General features: G+C 43.0%; 1 protein-coding gene across 1 annotated transcript; it reads right to left on the bottom strand.

The window, feature by feature from the left end:
* Positions 1 to 1,212: 1,212 nt before the first annotated feature.
* Positions 1,213 to 15,430, bottom strand: LOC115779236 (uncharacterized). Its single transcript, XM_030727781.1, has 5 exons — positions 13,902 to 15,430; positions 8,202 to 8,398; positions 7,619 to 7,763; positions 6,482 to 6,787; positions 1,213 to 3,056 (listed from the first exon to the last, which is right to left on the bottom strand). Exons 1-5 carry the CDS (start codon positions 15,279 to 15,281, stop codon positions 2,901 to 2,903), a joined length of 2,184 nt encoding a protein of 727 aa, XP_030583641.1. The 5' UTR covers positions 15,282 to 15,430; the 3' UTR covers positions 1,213 to 2,900.
* Positions 15,431 to 20,018: the final 4,588 nt, after the last annotated feature.

Raw genomic sequence — 20,018 nt, 5'->3', positions numbered from 1 at the left:
GTTGCGTGCATTTCCGGCTACTCCCCCCAAGTTTGTACAAAGTGAAAAAAATTAGAGGAACAAATGTTTTTAAAAAAATGACCACAGCAAAGACTCGGACCCAAGAGGGAAAAAGTCCCAGCATACGACCGAAAGGTAATTAACACACACAACGCACCTGCACAGGTAGAAACGCGGAAACGACATCGCCCGCTTAGGTAGGTTACGTCATAGCTCTGCAAAGACCCAGCGCTGAAGTCTGAATCAGGGGGAGAGGGAGGTCTGGGCTTCACTGCTCAGGCTGCGGCGCCGCGACCCGGCCCCGGATAAGCGGAAGAAAACGGATCGATGTTTGTACTGTTTTATTATTATTTTAGATTTTAACTTTTGTTGAGATGCTGGCCACGAGCATCGTTCATAATGCGCGGTGCCGCACAGTTAATCAGCATTTAAAGTGCGATTGATTATTGAAGAACGCGATTAATGGTTTCAAATGCCTTTGTTTAGACAGTTTTTGACATTTTCCATCAAACAGTCCTAAAATATAAATTGATATCTGAGTGTTTCTTAGTTTTAAACTAGTTGGTAAGTCTAATTTTCCCCTTGTTTAGTCGACTAAGTAATTAGTCTTCAGGAAACATCCCTACTCTGATCAGGACACTAATATGAAGTTCTTCTCCATTTCCCTGTTGGGGTTGATTATTTATTTATTTTTATTTTTTGACTTCTGGCACCTCCTGCTTCATTTTAGTTTTTTCCTACTACTGAAAAGATAAGACACGGATTTAAAAAAAATAAATAAATAAAAACAGGTCAGAAAATGACGTGTAATTTTAAATCGCATTGCTTTATTTTTATAGTTCTGTTTCAACATTTATTTATAGTATGACTTGATGGCCAACATGTGGCACCATCACAGTCCATGAGGGGCTTGTGGCCCATGCTTTGAGAATCACTGTTCAGGGTCCCCATAAGTCACTTATGGGGACCCTGATTATAGTTGAGGGCAAATGTTTTAGGATATGATTTGGAAGACTATTGCCAACAATAATGTTCATTATAGAAACTAAAAATTCTGGTTTAACTGAACCTGAACTGACATGCAAAACATCCGGCACTGTTATAGCAGGTAATAAAGAGCAACACGTATCCTTGTTAATGTGGCATGTGTCTTTTATTGACTCAGTTACTCTGAAGTATTTGTGTGGTTTCTTACATACTGTAATTGCTGTTTCTTGTAAGTCAGTACTGACTTGAAGCCTCCAGGTACTGCAGAGCAAAGTCATCATAAAAGTGCAAAAAAAACCCTGCAAACCATCTCAATATTTTTACATGATTAGTTCAGCATTTAGGAAACTGTGCTCATTTGCTTTCTTATTGAGATCTGTACATTGATGCCACTCATGTTAATTTTATATTTAACATGTTTGTTCAACATTAAAAGGTTATTTTATACATTAAGACAATATCTTATCTTCTCAGTGTTTCATGAGCACATTTCCCAAAAGTGTGAACTGTCCAATCTGCACAACGTCACATGTGAATGAAGAATCTCACGTTTGCCTCGTCAAAATAAAATTCATGACCGACGTTTGTGCATTCAGCCTTTAAAGATCCTTCAAGTTCATTAATGAAATTATCTTACAGTAATAACGCAAAACAAAAAGTGGCGTATGAATACACAATGCAGGGTTGATTTCTCATCCCACAAAAAACAAATACAAAATACATTCAATTCGTTTGTGTAGATTCTTCTATTTCCTCACAGAATGAAGAGAAATTGTGCTTGTACAGTAAAAATGTTGCATGCTATAAATAAACTTAAAGCTTAAAATTAAATAAAAACCTGGGGTTGTCACAGGGATGCTCTTTTTGCTTTACCAAAAATAAACCTGTCACGTTTGCATCAGGTAGAAGAAACTGATGGTCTCCGCAAGTATTAAATATCAATGCAAAGGTACATGCAAGTAAGATTTACACACTATGTTCAGTGCAACTGTGGATATGTTGCAACATATAGCAACCAGCATCGTCTCCTAGAAAATATTTGATGATTTGTAGCCGCTGATTCATATCTGAAATGCAAACACTGGTTTACAGATTTGATGTGAAGCCTGCATGATTCAGCATCTGTGTTAAAGAAGACGCTGAGCATCCGTTAGCTCTCTGAACGCAGTGGAACCATCTCATATTAAGTTGTTAAACAACAACGACTCCAAACCAAATATGCATGTGTGTCTATAGAGAGAGCCAAAGATGGCATTTAACTGATGCTTTTATCCAATCTAAGCCTGAGATCAGACAGGAAGAATGGGACAAACTTACTCAGAAACCCTGTGGAGACTCACCCAAGAAGACCTGGGGCTGTCTTTGCTACCAAAGGGGAGTTTTTTACAGTCTGTATACCTTTTGTAGACTGGATCCCAGTTTTTGATTCAACAGATCTTCCAAAAATGTCTTACAGCATGTTTTCACCTCATCACTGCAGGTTATTAAAAAATTTCCTCCATTTAAAATGACAATAACATGTAATGAAGGGATTTAAACACTTTCTGAAACCTCTATATACACAGTACTGGTTGGATTTGCCCTACTGTTTATACTCTGGTAGTTTCACCCAGAGTGTTTTTAACCTTAAAGCCAATGAGGACAATTTTGGTAATCACGGAGGGAAAAAAAATTACAGAATCTTGCATCAATGTGATGAAATAAACTGGCGAAAATATGGCCGTGATGCCTTTTAATTCAGGTACTCCCTTCCATTTCACATAAGATCAGACCACGTTTTGCATGATTCACGTCCTGTGATGTCACCTTTTCGCTGCAGAGTGAGGGAGTCTGTATTCATGTTTGCTCACTCTTCTGTTGCCGTTCTCGCGTAACAAAATCTGTCCACATACTTGCACAGAACAAATGTGTATTTAGTGCAGGAGTTCCTGTTTTATTGCTTTGAGGATCAGGGGGTGTCTGCCTCGCACCTCCCTCCGTAGAACGTATTCACTGAATAGGGAGGAATCCACTCCGCCGCCACATGATCCTGTGATAAAGAAACCTTTCTGCTGTAGCCGCTCCAGCACCTGCAGTCACACACAAACCAAATAACAGCAACATGAGTCATGACAAGAAAATCCAGCATTACATTACAGATAATGCCATGCTGGAGTCAAAAATACTGAAGGACAGGACTTGTTCAGCATTTCATGGAGTTTCCACCTTGGCGCTCTTCACTTCACAGGATGCATACCAAAAAAAAGTTATGTGACCTTTATCAAACACTCTGGTATGAGTACTGCACTACCGATGAAAACAAGGTGGCAAGCTGATAGAATACAGATATACCACAGGACAGGGTGGACAGCACACTAGAGCATAAAACCAGCCCCGATACATGATGGAATTTAAATGGAAGGCAGTTATGAAATTTTCCATAGAACACCAGGATTGGCAGGTCCACCAGTGGCACACTGCACATGTGACAGACGTGAAAGGGTCTGGAGCAGCCGTGGAGAACATTATGATGCCTGTAACACTGTTCAGCGTGACCGGCTTTTTGAGCACTGGAGATAATGGTGGTTTTGTCCCCTTAAAACCCCCTTCACACTGTGCTTATTTGATTATTTGGACACAAGTTGACATTTGTGATTCAAGCGATGGCCTTACAAAACTCTGGATTCATGACCAGTTTTAAGCTTTGAGGACCAAAGACAGCCTTGGGAAAAATTATGAAAACTGCAAGAAATTTTCCCAATGAGACTACTGCATTTTTTTTTTTTTAGCCAAATGCACATTAAAACTTGATGTTCATAATGATGGCTAGCTTTATGAACTTCCTAGTAAACACTTGCTATTTGCACTTTTTTTCCTGACTTTACTTTGTCAAACTGATTGTCATGCAGTTAAATCATCGCATTTTTGAGAAGTCAAAGTACTTGACACAAAACAGATGTTTGATTGCTACATGCAGTAAGTATGAATATGAAAGGAGTCATAATAGTGTGTTTTATTTAAAGGTTTTGTCTGTAGTTTTATATTTGTGTTTGTTTTGCAAATAATATCTAAGCTGGTGGCCTCGGGACCCAGGGTCACTCTCCATCTTGTCTCAGAAAAATCCATCAGCCTCTCTGGCCTGAAACAAACTACTTCAGAAGTAGTCCATTAGTTTCCCTCTCTGTGCCTTTCCTCCTGAGGTGAACATGGTGACATTATCTCAGTTTGCCCCTGGGAGTCCTCTGCTCTCTGTTCCGCTGCTCCGTCTTACTGAGAACCCCCCAGAGACAAAGGCAGACAGAAATTCATGTGATGAAATGTGTCACCTGCCTCCACACAGCACAGTTATAAACTGACTGTCAGCATTCACGGAGTGTTGTAATATAAAAACACATTTCCCACCAGCCTTTGATGGATGGTGGAAGGGAGGCATCTGACAAAGAGTCAACAGATAACAGGAGATGGCAAATTTTAGAGTCCCAGATGTCATCTTGACACCTTTAGTTAAACTGCAGTTGGAGATGTGTGCACTGAACACAGCTTTTGGTCACAGTAGAAGTTGTTTGTCTTGGACTCTCCTCCTCAATAAATTTGCTCCAAGAGACAAAACAGATTAGATGGCAGTCAAGGGTGAAGGCCCTGGTGGTCTGACCCCTGGCTATTGGGATATGGAACATCACCTCTCTGGTGGGGAAGGAGCCTGAGCTAGTGTGTGAGGTTGAAAGATGTCGGCTAGATATAGTCGGGCTCACCTCAACCAACGGCCTGAGAACCCGTCTCCTGGAGAGGGGCTGGACTCTGTTCCAGTCTGGAGTTGCCCTCGGTGAGAGGCGGCAGGCTGTGGTGGGTATCCTTGTATCCCCTCGGCTTACTTCCTGTAAGTTGGAGTTTTGACTGGTGGACGATAGGATTGCTTCCCTGCGCCTTCATGCCAGGGAATGGGTCCTGACTGTCATTTGTGCTCATGTGCTGAACAGTTCAGAGTACCCAGCCATCTTGGAGCCGCTGGGTGGGGTGCCCGAGAGTGCTCCATCTGGTGACTCTGTCATCTTAGTGGGAGACTTCATTCACGTGGGCAACGACAGTGAGACCTGGAAGGGTGTAACTGGGAGGAACAGCCGACCTAATCTGAACCAAGTGGTGTTCTGTTATTGGACTTCTGTGCAAACCAGTTTGTCCATAACAAACACAATGTGGGTGGCTGTGGCTCAGGAGGTAGAGCAGATCACCTACTAACTGGAAGGTTGGCAGTTCAATTCCTGGCTGCTCCGTGCTGCATGCCAAAGTATCCTTGAGCAAGATACTGAATGGTAGAATGTGAATGGTATCAGACAGTAAGCACTTAGATACACGTGGAAGTGCTTGTATGAATGGGTGTGAATGGGTATAAGCGCTTTGAGTGCTCAGTTAGAGTAGAAAAGCGCTATATAAGAACTAGTCCATTTACCATGTTTGTCCACAAGATCTTCGACAGAACTTTGACAGCATTCCAAAGGTCGAGGACATTGAGTCCAAATGGACCATACTCCGCACCTCAATTGTTGAGGCTGCTGCTGCTGCTGGAGCTGCAACAAGGTGGTTGATCTCTGTCGTGGTGGTAATCCCTGAACCAGATTGTGGACACCGGAGGTGAAGGGAGCCATCAAGCTGAAGAAGAAGTCCTATCGGACTTGGTCAGGACTTTGGAGGCAACTGACAGGTATTGGCAGGCAAAGTGGAATGTGGCTGGGAGGAGTTCGGTGAGGCAATGGTCTGCCTCAAAGCAATTCTGGCAAACTGTCAGGTGACTCAGGGGGTTAAAAGGTGCTCTATTCACACATATAGTGTGGGTGACTTCAAATAAGGATATAGTTGGGCGGTGGAAGGAATACTTCAAGGACCTCCTTAATACCACTGACACGTCCACTGTAGAGGAAGCAGAGTCTGGGGACGAGGGGGACGACTTGCCCATCACTGGGGGCGAAGTCACAGAGGTAGATAAACAACTTCTTGGTGGCAGGGCCCCTGAGTTCCTTAAGACCCTGGATGTTGTTGGGCTGTCTTGGTTGACGTGCCTCTGGATTGGCAGACTGGGACTCTTCAAGAAGGGAGACTGTAGGGTTTGTGCCAGCTACATGGGGAAATCTTACCCACCTCTTAAGGTTGGCTTTTGACTGAGTATGCTTTATAGACATCAATTTTTATTTACTTTGTTTTAACTAATATTTTTATTGTGTTAATTATAGCTCATGTACCATCTACTAATATTGTCAAATGGAGTTTGCTGAAACGACAGAGCAGTGAGGCTCACAGTCAGCAGCAGCACAGGTCAGCAGATTAAAAATCGACTGGAGCTCACAAAAATTATTTTGTGACTAACCGAGTCATCCGATTATAGAACTCCCCGACCTGCACAATCATCTTTTTAACATCTGAGTCCAAACACACACTGGCAGAAAACATGATCTAGAAAACACACGACAGTGTGATTCTTAATAATCCTGGTGGAAGACTGCACCCAGAGTGTGTTTTGTACCTGAACTGAGGTGAGGTGGCAGTAGCCGTTGAGTGGGAAGCGGAGGACGTGTGTTGGGTCCTGGTTCCAACTGGTGTTCATGGAACTGTAGATGATATCGGTGACCTCAGGGAAAACCTCCTCCATCACTGCCCGGGCGGCGCTCACGCTGATCCTTTCACCGAGCTCCGGGGTCACATGGACCACAACGCACTCACAGTCTCGAGAAACATCCCCGCGCTCCTGCTCAGCCCTCCAGCGCTCAAGCTCGGCCTTTAGAGGAGCCAGCTGGAAGAAAGTGGCCTCTTCATAGAGCAGGGAGTACTCCTGCATACACAGCAGACACAAGACGACATGCTCAGATGCATCAGAACAATCTCAAACAGGCCATAAGAAGCGATCACAGAAATGCACAAATATACACACAGGCAGATGAGCACATAACACCCACCCAAAAATACAATGTTTTTGGCAAGAAAATGTATCAAAGTTTAATGAATGCATTCGCACATAAATGGCTCGTTCAGTAGTTCAGTATTAATAGTGTTCTATAACCTTGGTAGCAGCTGCTCTGCTGCTAACGCACTAATGGAAAGGATTTACTTGAGTGCCTTTCAGTGGAAGGAAGATGCTCATTTTCATTTATTCTACAAACAAATCACATACCTTCTGGTTCATTTGAAAGCTCCTATAAGCAAACAAAAAGTTCATACTCATTGGCTGCAGGCAGTTTTCTGTTTGGGTTGTCATAATTGTGACAAAGAATTAATAAAGAAGAAAGTGAAGAGAATGAATGTCTTTGGCAGCGACTTGCTACCTCCGTCTCGCCTGAAGTCACAGTATGCTGATAACAGGTAATTTCCCTGATGCAAATATTAAGCCACTGTTGCTATAAATTCTGTTTGTTTCCATGCATTAATCAGTTTTGAGATCTTGGAAAACATGCCAAAGACACACATTTGTTTATTTTGCCACACTTTGTTGGTTATTGTTGGAGCTGTTCTCAGAATTTTATGCATATGACAGAAAATATGGAAAAGCAGTAGTCTCAGGACTGTGACAAGCGTTACAGTCTCTGCTCTCATGTTTGTTTTACTGCTTTCACGGTTGAGACGCGCAGCAGCGGTGAACTGTGGAAGTACCTGATCAGGCACTCACTTTGAAGTCATCAGGGAGGAGGAGCTTGGAGGTTCGCAGGAAGTTGAGTATGTACCGGAACATGTCGCCATCCCGATCGATGAAGTAGTGCTGCTTCAGACTGTCCAACACTATGGGCTCCGTTCCATCAAACAGGCGGCCGATTCTGCCCCAAATGAGGAGGAAACAGAGTGTTCTTCATTCAGTATTTATTGTAAAGAGTGGTCAGGAGTGGCCAAAAGATCTTTAAAACAAAATGTATTCCTATATTTTGATTCATTTGTGCCTTTAAGATAGTTTTATACATAACAGACCACCTTTGACCCCTTAAACATAAAGTGTATCACCTCTGCCTCTTAAACTATTCAGATTCAAATTTTATGGACAAATGACTGGCAACCAAAATCTTTTCACAATTCGCCATGCATAGAACCCAGTAAAATTTCCCAAAATTATAGACAAAAATAATCAATTTGTATTTAAATTTATAATTCAATAATAATAATTCAACTAGTAGATATTCAAAAAACAATCAAAAAATAAAGCAGTAGTTTAATTTGTTGATTAAGAGCTTCACAGTTTCTTCACGATGGATGTGTCTCACCTTGACTCGGGGTACCTGGTGAGTGTGGGGAGACTGCTGGTGTACATGTGTCCTCCTACATCAATGTGGACTGGCGCGTTGGTTTTGGTGAGCTGGGCTGGTGCCGGGATGCCGGTGGTGCACAGGGGAGACACTGGAGACCAAGAAGCCAGCTTCTGATTCGACATACTGCTGCTGCTGCCACTGCTATGTCTGTCCTGGGACACAAAGTGCACACTGTGGTGATGGTTACGTGTCTAACAGTATGACACACATAGGTAATTTAACTTTTGTGTGAAAAATACGTTCACATAAAGAGGTTTGACACATTTTATGATTTGTTTCGTAGGTTTGTGTTGGCAGCCTTCCGGCTGGTACTGGTGAGGGTCTGCCTGGGAACAGAAATTCTCATTACTGTGGCAAGTTTGGTTAAGTCAACAAAAAATGTGATGGGACTGCTGTGCCGAGGCTTCGGAGCACGTGTCGAGAAATCCAGGAAGTCTTTTATGAAGCGTGTATTGAGGCTTGCTTCGTTAAGGGCGAGTGACGTCATCGATGACACGTGAAGCCTCGCCCGTTCAGGTAGTGGTTCGAGTGTTGGCGTGATTTATGAAAGCTCAATAGCTCGCTGCAACATTTGTTAGTGTTTGTGTTGGAGGTTCACCAGTTTGCTGTGACACAGAGGAGCTGGTTTCAGTGGAGCGGCAACACGCTGAGCTGATCTTTCCCAGTAAGGTATCACACATAATATGCCTGTTTTTCACCTATATGACAGCTGGGATGGGCTCCAGTACCCGTGACCCTCAACAGGATAAGTGGAAGAGGATGGATGGATGCCTGTAGATAATCAAATGTGTTACTACTATAATATTCACAAGTCTTTTTGTTTTTCATTCCAAGGTGAAGTGTTTGCAACTGGTGTAGCACCTCATCTATGGGTATCATCCAGGCAGAGGTCCAAGCCTATACATACTCACTGTGGGATACTTGTGCACCACTGCTTCCTCAGTATGTGAAAGGATTTTCTCAAACACCAGAGAAGTTATTTCCAAAAAGATTGGATTTGCTGAAACACTGAAATCATGACAAGTTTTTGACATTGATAGACCTCTATTATCATTACCCACAGATTAATCTAAAACAGAGGAATGAATAAATGACACTAAATTAAGTTAAGGTGTTTGTTTCTATTCTCGGCAGAATGGGGAGGAGAACAGATTTTTATCTTAATAAGTAAACATTTGGATTACAAGATTGTTTCTAACCTGCATTTTTTTCCTAAGGAATGTTCCAGCCAAAAGCATCCCCAGGCTTCCTGAGTGCCTTTTAAAGGTTCCAGGTGGGACCAAGTAATTGAAGAGGGGGGCTGAATAGCTATTATCAGTTTTTATTGTAGATTATGGGCGATGGGCCAAGTGGGGAAATATTTTATTTAATAGTTGTTATCTTTGTAGTATTGATGTAATGTTAATAAAGTTGTGGGTTTAGTTTATTAGTTTAGTATGTAACCCCAGAGAATGGTTTGGCTTGGGGGTTCATTAAGATCAGAAACTGTTGGTGGAACCCTGCCCCCCCCACTGCGCTGCATTGTTCTAGTTTGTGTCAATGTTGCTAAATAAACATCTGTTAGGTCGGTATTTTTATCTCCACCTCAAACCTCAGCTGCTGCGGGCCATCCTAACATGGTGCCAGTGTAAAAAAAAAAATGCTCCTCCATGTCCATGTCCATAGGTTATCTTTAAAGTTAATCAATTTTAACATAATTATCACTGCAAATTGCACCAAAATCACGAAGACAATTACAGAACGAAAGCATCGTTCACTGCTTTTGCTTTAGGAAAATCGGCATCATATAGCAATCGACCATATGCCAGGCACAGTTGGGTTGTTGGGGGGGGTATAAGAAACTTGAACACAGATTAAACTGCAGAATTGTATGCATGTTATCATGTGCTCATTTCTTCTCCTTGATATCAAGTTATGTTCAATAATAAATGCATCTATGTGCAGCTCCTGAAAGATGATTTCTGCTTGAAGCTAAACTGGGTCTCACTGATGTTTCTATAACAACCTGCAAACAGGCTGGCAGACCTGACCTGAACAGTTTTGCAGAAGAGCTGATTACTTAGAACAGTGCCTTGCAGGCAGTCTTGGGACTGTCAGGTAACGCCAGGAGCCTGACAGGAAGCAAAGGCTCCTGGCACAAGGACTTCCTGTCAGGAACATAGATAGGACTGTCAGAGCTATTCCTGATTGCCTTGTAGGCTACTTTACAGTGCTAGGTGCCTGGCAGGAAACGAACCATTAAGCTCAGAAAGAAACAACTGGCAACCTGGTAGGAGGCCAGTGCCTGACAGGCTGGGAACACACGTCCTCTGGGCTCTCACTCTGTTCTTCTAGACTGATCTAACATTTTCTTTAATTCTGTTCCAAGTGCTCTCTTCAAACCTGTTCTGCTCTAAATGATTGTGTTCATGTCAGTTTTAATGCTTCAGTTATATCAAACACTGAACAAATGTGGGTCGTCTGCAGGGAGGATGTGCTGTGAGCATTTCTTTCATAAACTATGGGCTGTGTGAATTTGTATATTATAAGTTTATATTATATATATTACAGATAGTAATAATATGAGTAAGTTGAAATTGTGGACTACAGCTAACTATGTAAGGGAAAAAACTTACTAAGTAACCAACAACTGGTACTGCTGAAAAAAAAAAAAGCAACACAAGAATCTATTCTAGTGTATCAGTACTGTACTAAAGAAAAAATAAATCTATAAATATTTTGTGACTCATTTCTGTGTCAAATGGATGCACACATGGGCCAATTTTTACATCTTCTTAGTGCATTTCTAGTATTGGAGTCTCTCCAGCTGTAGCCAATTATGCTGATCATAATTAAACTGCAGTAATTTAGCAGCCACTCCACAAACTGTCAATCCAACCATACCACTTATCTGACCTGAGGGTGAAGGTTGCATCACAGACCTTCTCATTCAGGTTTGTGACGCAGGGGCAGCAGTCTAACAGAGACGTGCAGACCTCCCTCTCTCTACCTGTCAGTGCTTCCAGCTCTCTTAAGGGGGCACTGAGGTGTTTCCAAGCCAGACAAGACAAAATCTTTCCTGGGTCTGTCCAGGGGTCTCCTCACAGAAGAACATACAGGAAGCACCTCACCAAGACAGCATCCAGGAGGCATCCTAGTAGGATTCCCAAACCATCTCCACTGGCTCCTTTTGATGTGGAAGAGCAGTGGCCGATCCAGTCCATCTGCCAATCTCCCACTCCACTCTTCCAACATACGAACAAAACCCAAGACACTCAAACTCCTTTACTTTAGGCAGTAACTCTTTCCTTTCCTCCAAAAACGTTCCACACACTCTAAGTGTTCAGTGTAGCTGCAACTTAAATCTAAATTGCCAGAATCATTCCCTTTTTATTTTATATCTCCATCATGCACTATAGTGTAAGAGTAGTCGTCAAAGCATTTCACTGCTAGTTGTACCCTGTCTGACCATGCATGTGACAAATAAACTTTGATTTGATTTTGTAGTGCACTTCATCACATCCACCATTCTGTGTCCAAATTTTTAGTGTGTCAACTATGTTTTCAATCGCAATACCGTACACAACAGTTTGTAGCTGAGATGGTAAAACATGTTAAGAGTTTTTCTTGTAAAACATTTATAAGATGCAGGTACACAATAGCATTGATTTGGAGCGCGTCTGCTGTCTATTCCTGAGCAGGTAGTTTGAGAACTTTACTGAAATCAGCTGCTGCTGAAAACAACAGTGATGAGAGGTGCGAGACTGTACCTAAACACAGACTGGGGCACAGGAGTACTTGCAAAGTCAGGGGACAAATGTGGGTGGCACTGCTGCTGTGACTGCAGCTACATGCAGCCCAAGTAAACCATTTCCTGTCCTGTTCTAATTCCATCTTGCAACTCACTTTTGGAGCCAAGTGGCCATTAGAGGAACTGCATTTTCTGTCTCGTCTCCCTTGCCTTCATTTTTCAGCCCTGGCGGATGCTGACCTGTTTATACTCATAATTTTAACATTTGTTGGGTGCTTTGCTTGCATCGCATGTACAGATAAATGAAAATCCATATGAATACATATTAGAGTAAACACCAAAAAGGGCAAACAAACAGAGAGCTGAGGCACCGGCGCTCACACGACGCACAGCAGGTACAGACTGTCACATCTGTAAAGTGTCTGTGTGTGTGTCTGATTGTGTGGTGACTGGTGAACGATTAGTCTTTACCCTGCAGCTATGGCACTAATGCACAGTGGATACATTTATCAGCAGGTATAGTTACCCTTGGCAACAGAGGAGCATTCCCAATGACAAATCATCGCTGCGTCTCCTCACATGATCGTGTCACAGGATTATATGGACAACAGGCGAAAGCCTACAGGGCAAAGATTCTGTAATTCTGCATTGTGTTTACATCAGAGCAGCTTCTTGTAATAATAAAAAAAAATAATAACCAGATAGTTTTATTAAATAAAAAAATAAAATGTAAATAAATAATTAAAAGGCCACAATTTTTTTTCCTAATGGTACATAGTGATCATTTTTACTGAAGTGACCAGGCTAAGGTCATTAATAACATTGAATTGGCAAAAAAAAAAAATACAATTAAATTAACAATTAACAACTGTTGTAGGCCTACCAGTCCTAGGGTAGCTCAATTATGGCAAACATCCCAATCACAATTATTTTGGTCAGTACTGAGACCACAATTACTTTAAAATTGTTGACGAATGTTTTTTTTTTTTTTTCTGTAAAGGAAAAAATTTCTTTGGATTTAAAAAAAAAAGACACTGTGGTGAGAATCAGAGGATCTTAACACTCACAAATACAGCCAGTTTCAAAGAATGAAAAAGATGTCTCACTAGTGATAAAAAAAAATACATGTGCATTTTTCCTTTTTTAGCTGACAGTGATATGCACTGGTGATGAAAAAATAATTTATTTTTTACCTCCTTCCAGGTACTAGAGCTGATTTCATCATGCCTGGCATACTTCAATATTCTAATTTAATTATTTCACTGAAAACGTGAGCACAGTTTTGATGTTCTGGTGTCCCTGGTCCACAGCTCAATTAAGGATCCAGATCAGCATTTTCTAGGTTTTTAATGTGCAACCATTTGCACACTAGATGGCTCCACCGTATGTAAACTACGTGATCAAAGATGTTTGACCTTTTATATTCCCACAGAACTACTGCGATATGTCATGTTCACGACTATAAGGAACATGAGGGGTGTAACGGCTTGGCAACTTGAGTTTTTATTTTATTGAAATAAGGCCATGGGACATGCAACAATTTTTAAAAATTGATTATTTATGTATTTACTGTTAGCCTGATCTGATCCCAGTGTGGTCCTCAGTGAAGAAGTTCAAAGCCCCTGATACTGATGTACCTTTTAAAAACATGACAAAGTGTTTGACAGTGGTGGGAAATAAAGTTACAGTTTACTTTAACCCACTAACTAAGAAGTTAAAAAGTTGTTGATAGGTTACAGCCCAAACTAACACACCAATTATTTTATATTTTATTTTATTTTATTTATAAAGCCAACCTTCTCCTAAAGATGGGCGTACTAGCTGGAATAAAAACTCACAACGGCACAGGACAGAGCTCTCACTGACTGGTTGTCGGAGCCTTTAAGCTGCAACAGATGATAACGGATCATCATGTTCCGGGTTACCTCTGTGAGCACAGGGACCGGGGACCGGGCACCGGGCTGTGCGATACGGGACTCCGTGGCTGTCACAGGCACCGACTCACTCAGCTCCGTAGGCGACTCGGCGCGCTTCCCGGGGCGCACACACCGCTTCTTGGCAGAAGGAGCTCCCGGGTCGTCCTCGGTGCTCTCGCTCCTCGCCGCTGATGCTGCCGCTGACGGTGTCGGTGATGTGTTCGGTGTCTCTGCTTGCGTTGTTTGCTGATGATTCAGATCCGCGACCTCGCTGACCCGGCGCAGGTACGGGATCACGAGCTGGAGGTGGGACTGCGCGTGACCGTTGACCGTTTCCGAGGCAACGTAAAGCGTCGTCGGAGGCTTGAAGCTCGCAGCCCCCACGATGCTGTTGAGCGTTGCTATGGAGACGGCGCCGATGCAGTGGTTGGTGTAGGTTTTTGAGAGCTTGGCAGCGCGCGACAACATCTGCATTCTAGTGCCCAACAGGTTCTTGCCGATGGCTTTGTTCTCGTACCAGGTTACGTCGCTCACGCAGCAGTGGTCCCGGGGCCGCTGGAAGAACGCCCTGCACAGAGGGTTCCGTTTGGACACGTACCGGACGAAGCTGGCGTACGGACACTGCTCCGTGCCCGTCTCGTACATCCGCGGCAGTGTGTCCTCGTCTGCGTCCGGGCGCTTCTTGGTCCAGGCGGCGGAGCGGGACTTGTGGTACGGTCCGAGAGCTTTAAAATACACAAACTTTCTTCCGTCCTCATCCACAGCCAGACCGAACGAGTCCTCTTCCAGTTCCCGCTGGTTCTCTCTCCCCCTGGTGCAGAAATACATGCAAGTCTCAAACCAGACTTTATTTAGCAGCCCAAACGGGGTGTCGGTGTTGAACACAGAGGACTCATACAGTTTCCGCAGGTCTGAACGCGTGATGGCTTGTTTCTGCACCACCGGACCGGCGCCTTGCTCCTCCAGCCTCCGTATGACCGCAGCCAGGGTCAGGTTGGCGCTGCGCAGCTCTGGGTCCTTGGTGAGGTCTAAGGTGCGGCAGTAGGGCGGCTCGTTCAGGTACCGGTTCAGAGAGCTCCGGATGCTGATGAGGGAGGACTTGCTATACAACTGTCCACTTTTGGAGCGCGCTTCGGCGTAAAAGGAGCGCAGCACGGCGCACAGCGCATCCTTGTCCAGAGTTTCAAAGTCTGGACTTTGGGCTTTCTCGCTGAGGTACTCCCTGAAGATCCTCACTGCGTACCTGGTGGCCAGGCGGGTGTTCTCGCTCAGCTTGTTCCGCTCTGACCGCTGAAGGTCTCCCTCCGGGTGAGAGTCGCGCCCAGAGGGGATGCTGCTGCCGAGTGGGTCCGCCTCCCCCTCCTCCTCCCTTCGGTCCATACTCCGCATAACGACCGCTTGTGCCTGCGCGGCGGAACCGCTGGAGTCCAGCACTGTGCTCCCTGACTCCCACTCCAGCTCCTCTCCATCTCTGTCGGACTCCTCGTCCTCCTCTTCCCCGGTGATCTGGACCTCCTGGATTTCATCCTCCTCCTCCTCCTCCTCCTCCTCCTCATCCCTGCTCCTCTCGGGGCAGCTCATCTGCTCCTGCTCCGTGTCTCCGCTGCCAGGCATTCTCGCCATATTGCGGTCTGTGAAGCAGTCCTCCGGCAGCGCGCATGCGCTATATTGGACCGCAGCGCTGAAAGCCTTTTGTGTTTAAGTGACCTTCAGCCGTGCACGCGTTTTTTTTTTAAGGTACAGGGAGCGAGCGCAGCGATAGGGTAAATTTGGAGGCGCGCTCCCTGCCAAAAAGGCTGCAGTATTGGACTGAATATCGGACCAGCAGCACGAGCACTGATGTGGAAAATGACAAGACCGCAGTAGTGTCACCCCCCCAGTATCAAATATTTTTGACTTTAAAAGCTGTTTGATACTCAACAGGATGATGACAGGAAGGCAGCCTAGAATAACAGATACAAACAATAACAATAAATATCATGTCGCTTGTTTTATTAGTTACATGCACATGTGGATAGATTAGGTCTTTATGTGTTTGCTGCAGAAATCACACAGTCTAGTTTGTGCCTTTTGAAAAGACATATGTGATGTAGGAGCTAAAGTAAGGTCATAATACAACCATGCAAAACAAGTAAAATGCACATGATTTAGGCTGTTAGAGTTGGCACAGTTATAAAGGAACTCACCTGCAGTCCAATGAAAATCCAATTTATCTTTTATATTATTGCAACAAAATAAATACAGCACATCAAGGTGTATTAGTGTCATCAAAGGTCAGAGCTTCTCATTCTTGCTTTGGACCACCAAGCTAGCGGAATGCAAAAATAAGACAGGGAGGGGGCAATGCACCCACAGGATGCCAGAGTATTTAATCAGAAATAAAGAGTGTAGAAAAGGTTTCTTTGGCACATGACAACTGGAAAAAGTGCACATCAGAATGCCTTTGCAGTCTGAGAATCCCCATCAAGTTCAGTATGTCGGATGACTTTAGGGCTGGATCAGGTGACCCTGAACCCTCCCTTAGTTATGCTGCTATAGGCCTAGGCTGCTGGGGGGTTCCCATAATGCACTTTGTTTCTTTTCATTCACCTCTTTTACTCTTTCCGCTCTGCATTTAATCATTAGTTATTATTAATCTCTGGATCTCTTCCACAGTGTGTCTTTTGTCCTGTCTCTCTCCCCCCTCACAGCAGATGAACCCCCCTCCCTGAGCCTGGTTCTGATGGAGGTTTCTTCCTGTTAAAAGGGAGTTTTTCCTTCCCACTGTCACCAAGTGCTGCTCATAGGGGGTCGTTTTGACTGTTGGGTTTTCTCTGTATTATTGTGGGGTCTTTACCTACAATATAAAGCACCTTGAGGTGTTTGTTGTGTTTTGGTGCTGTATAAATAAAATTGAATTGAATTGAATTTTGATAAATTTATCATTTGTGTGGGAACTTGCATGGCTAAATTTCACCATTTGGCCTACAGAATCTTTACATTGTAATATAATGCAGTTGCCAATACTTGTAGCGTGACGATGGTCAAAACCTAACACCATAAGCTTATCAGTTTTTCTTCTAAAATAAAGATGTATTTTAATCCCTATAAATTCATGAACAAGAAGATTACAGGTTACTGGACTTATAATAAAGTTGCAGTGACTTAAGGGACAGACAGGAGAAGGGGGACGCAACTTTATGAATGCTTTAAACACATTTACCAAGTCTAAACTTCAAGCCAGCTCAAAATCTCCAAATATGCACATGATTTGTTTTAGCTCATGAAAACGAACTAATAAATCATCTTGATCTGAGCATTTCTTGCATATGTGCGCTGGGATTTTGTGTCCTTTTTTCATGAGCAATATTGCTAATTGGTAAGGGACATTAAGAATCTAAAAAGAGAAGCATCTGGAGCTTTCACTCATATCATCATATTCAAGGGTCAATAGAGTTTGCAAACTATAAAGCCTAGGATCAGAAGCTGTGGAGTGGCTACTGTCAAACTCTCAGTCATGATTAAACATTAATTGAACATGTATTCAAAATGACTTGAAACTAATGAGTCCATAAACCCATCAGGAAAGTGTTTAATGAGGTCATAAATGAAGGGGGCGGTAGGATCATTTTCTCATCGAGTTTTATCAAATTTGACTTGTTTTTTAAAAGAGGAGAGTTACCCCCTCCTGGCAGTTAGAAGAATGCAGATGCCCTTTAGCGTGACAGTGGCCTGTTTGTCAGTTTCAGTAAATCAGCTAACCCTGGTGCCGAGGTGAAGTTTGCCTTCTAATGTTGTGAAAAGCTGAATTTTATCTTCTTAAACTGAACCAAGTGGTTTTTGTGCCTAAACAAAAACAGACTCACTGAATATAAAAGACTGAAACCAGTCTTCTGGGTAGAAGTCCTGTGGTTTTTGTGCTGTCTGCATGCTAATGCAGACCTTTTTACTTTTTATTCTTCCCAACTGCAAAATGTTAACCTACATATTCAAAACGAACCCAGTGCATTAAAATATCTGGACCAAGAGCCAAAGGAAACTTTGAAGTCCCCCAACTTAAAAGGACGTGTTAAACTAAAACAATGCATTAGCACTTTAACACGCTCTACTGCATTATTATACATCATTTACACTGACCCAAAATGATTCTGGTAATGCTGCTTTAGTTTGCAGTCATAGTTAACCCAACATTTTACATATCAGTGCTTTGTTTCTTTAGTTGTAGTTTTTCTGGGCTCCCCTCTGGAAGAACAGAAGATTGATCCTTTATGTCTAATACACCCTTTCTGATGCACAGTTATTTTAGCAGTTATTTTAGCAGCTTCTTATTATAGTATCCCATCATGCACTATGCCTGCTCCCAGCTAAGAGCACTGGTTCCTCCCCTGGGCAAACATGACCTTGATATACAGTCTCCACCCCATGTACTGCTCTCATTACTGCTGGGACTACATCAAATTATTATCTCATATTAAACTACAGTGCTTGCTGCTCCTGTGACAGTAACAGTGGTGGTGGTCATAAAATCTTTATTAAACTGTAGTTAAAAAACAAATGGACATTTAATTCCTTTAAATAAGGGGATAAGAAAAATGTCACACAAGATACCTTCAAAATCATTGATTTCCTAATCCCAACACCACAACCTATGAAATAAAGGGAAGGCTCTTTCTGGACTCTAGGGAAAAATATGTATTCCCTCGCTGGGTGGCAAGTTGCTGGCTGTCACCAGGTGAAATCAATCACAAAGAGGGTGATGCACCAAAAACCTCCTTGTGACTGCTTTGATTACTAGCAGAGTTGTCTGTAGTTTGCATGAACGAGACCAATTTATCTGCAAAAACAAGCAAACAAAAAAAACACACACCATTTACTCTTCTACTTGAACTTGAAAAAATGTGATGTAAATTGGAAACTGAGAACACTGGCCTTCAAAATAAAAGTTGTACCATATCGCAGCAATCAACACATTTAAAAAGATACAACTTTTACTTTGAGGGCAAACAGTCGTGCATTTCTGGTTTGAGTCACACTTCTCACAGCCTCAGTACCACTCGACAAAGCAGTTTGTGAACAGTCTCTTAGCCTGTTTGAATTGGGGTTTAGCAATTGATTTCCCAGCTAATGCCAGCAATCGCTTGGGGAATGCTTAGTTTTCCCTAGCGACAGTATGACTGGGGCCTTAATTGTACCTCAAGTCTACAGGTCTACAGCATTCTTGCATGAGGCCATAAAATGTAGCCACATTAGTGTCACTGGCTGAGGCTTCCAAAAATGTTTCATCAGCACCTTTAAACAGCTTCCTCTTATCCAGCACCCCTGCACTGTTTCAATGCAGAAGAAGTAGGGTCTGTGTGAATGGTTGAATGGTGGGAGAAGAGTGACAACAAGAATCAAGAAATCACTTAAATGTATGAAAAAGTGAAGCAGGCTATAACATCTCAAAGTGCAACACATCATGCCACGATCTAAAGAAACTCAAGAACAAATGAGAAACACAGTCACCTGACATCTATCAGCCTGGAAATGGTTACAAAGCCATTTCTAAGGCTGTACGCCACCACTGTGGAACAGGGGTGAACCTTCCCAGGAGCGAGCGGCCTACCAGAATTACTCGAGGAGCTCATCAAAAACTCATCCCGGTGGTCACAATAGAACCCAGAACATCTAAAGAACTGCAGGTCTCACTTGCCTCACTTAAGGTCAGAGTTCATGATTCAACAATTAGAAAGAGTCTGGACAAAAATGGTGTCTGTGGTAGAGCTCCAAGGAGAAAACCACTGCTGATCAAGAAGAACACAAAGGCTCATCTCACATTTGCCAAAAAACATGTTGATGATCCCCAAAACATCAAGGAAAATATTCTGTGGACTGATGAGACAAAAGTTTAACTCTTTTGAAGGTTTGAATCCCATCTGGCATAAAACTAAAACAATATTTCATAGAAAGAACATCATACAAACAGCCAGATATGGAGGTGGTGTGATGGTCTGGGGCTGCTTTGCTGCTTCAGGAGGACCTGCTGTAATTGAACCATGAATTCTGCTCTCTCCCAGAAAATCCTGAAGGAGAAAGTCCGGCATCAGTTTGTGACTTGAAGCTCAAGTGCACTCGGGTTAGGCAGCAGGACAACGATCCAAAACACAC

Source organism: Archocentrus centrarchus, chromosome 4, assembly GCF_007364275.1.
Source record: "Archocentrus centrarchus isolate MPI-CPG fArcCen1 chromosome 4, fArcCen1, whole genome shotgun sequence".
Classification (NCBI taxonomy): domain Eukaryota; kingdom Metazoa; phylum Chordata; class Actinopteri; order Cichliformes; family Cichlidae; genus Archocentrus; species Archocentrus centrarchus.
The sequence above is the reverse complement of the archived record's forward strand: the minus strand, read 5'-3'. Positions and strand labels throughout refer to the sequence as shown.

What these genes read in the sequence shown, in the direction of transcription:
- LOC115779236 (XM_030727781.1), bottom strand. Translation starts at nt 15,281, where the DNA reads ATGCGGAGTATGGACCGAAGGGAGGAGGAGGGGGAGGCGGACCCACTC. An exon ending in ACCAGGTACCCCGAGTCAAG is followed by an intron (nt 7,764 to 8,201) that starts GTGAGACACATC and finishes CATTTGGGGCAG; the next exon opens with AATCGGCCGCCTGTTTGATG. An exon ending in GCCACCTCACCTCAGTTCAG is followed by an intron (nt 3,057 to 6,481) that starts GTACAAAACACA and finishes GTGTGACTGCAG; the next exon opens with GTGCTGGAGCGGCTACAGCA.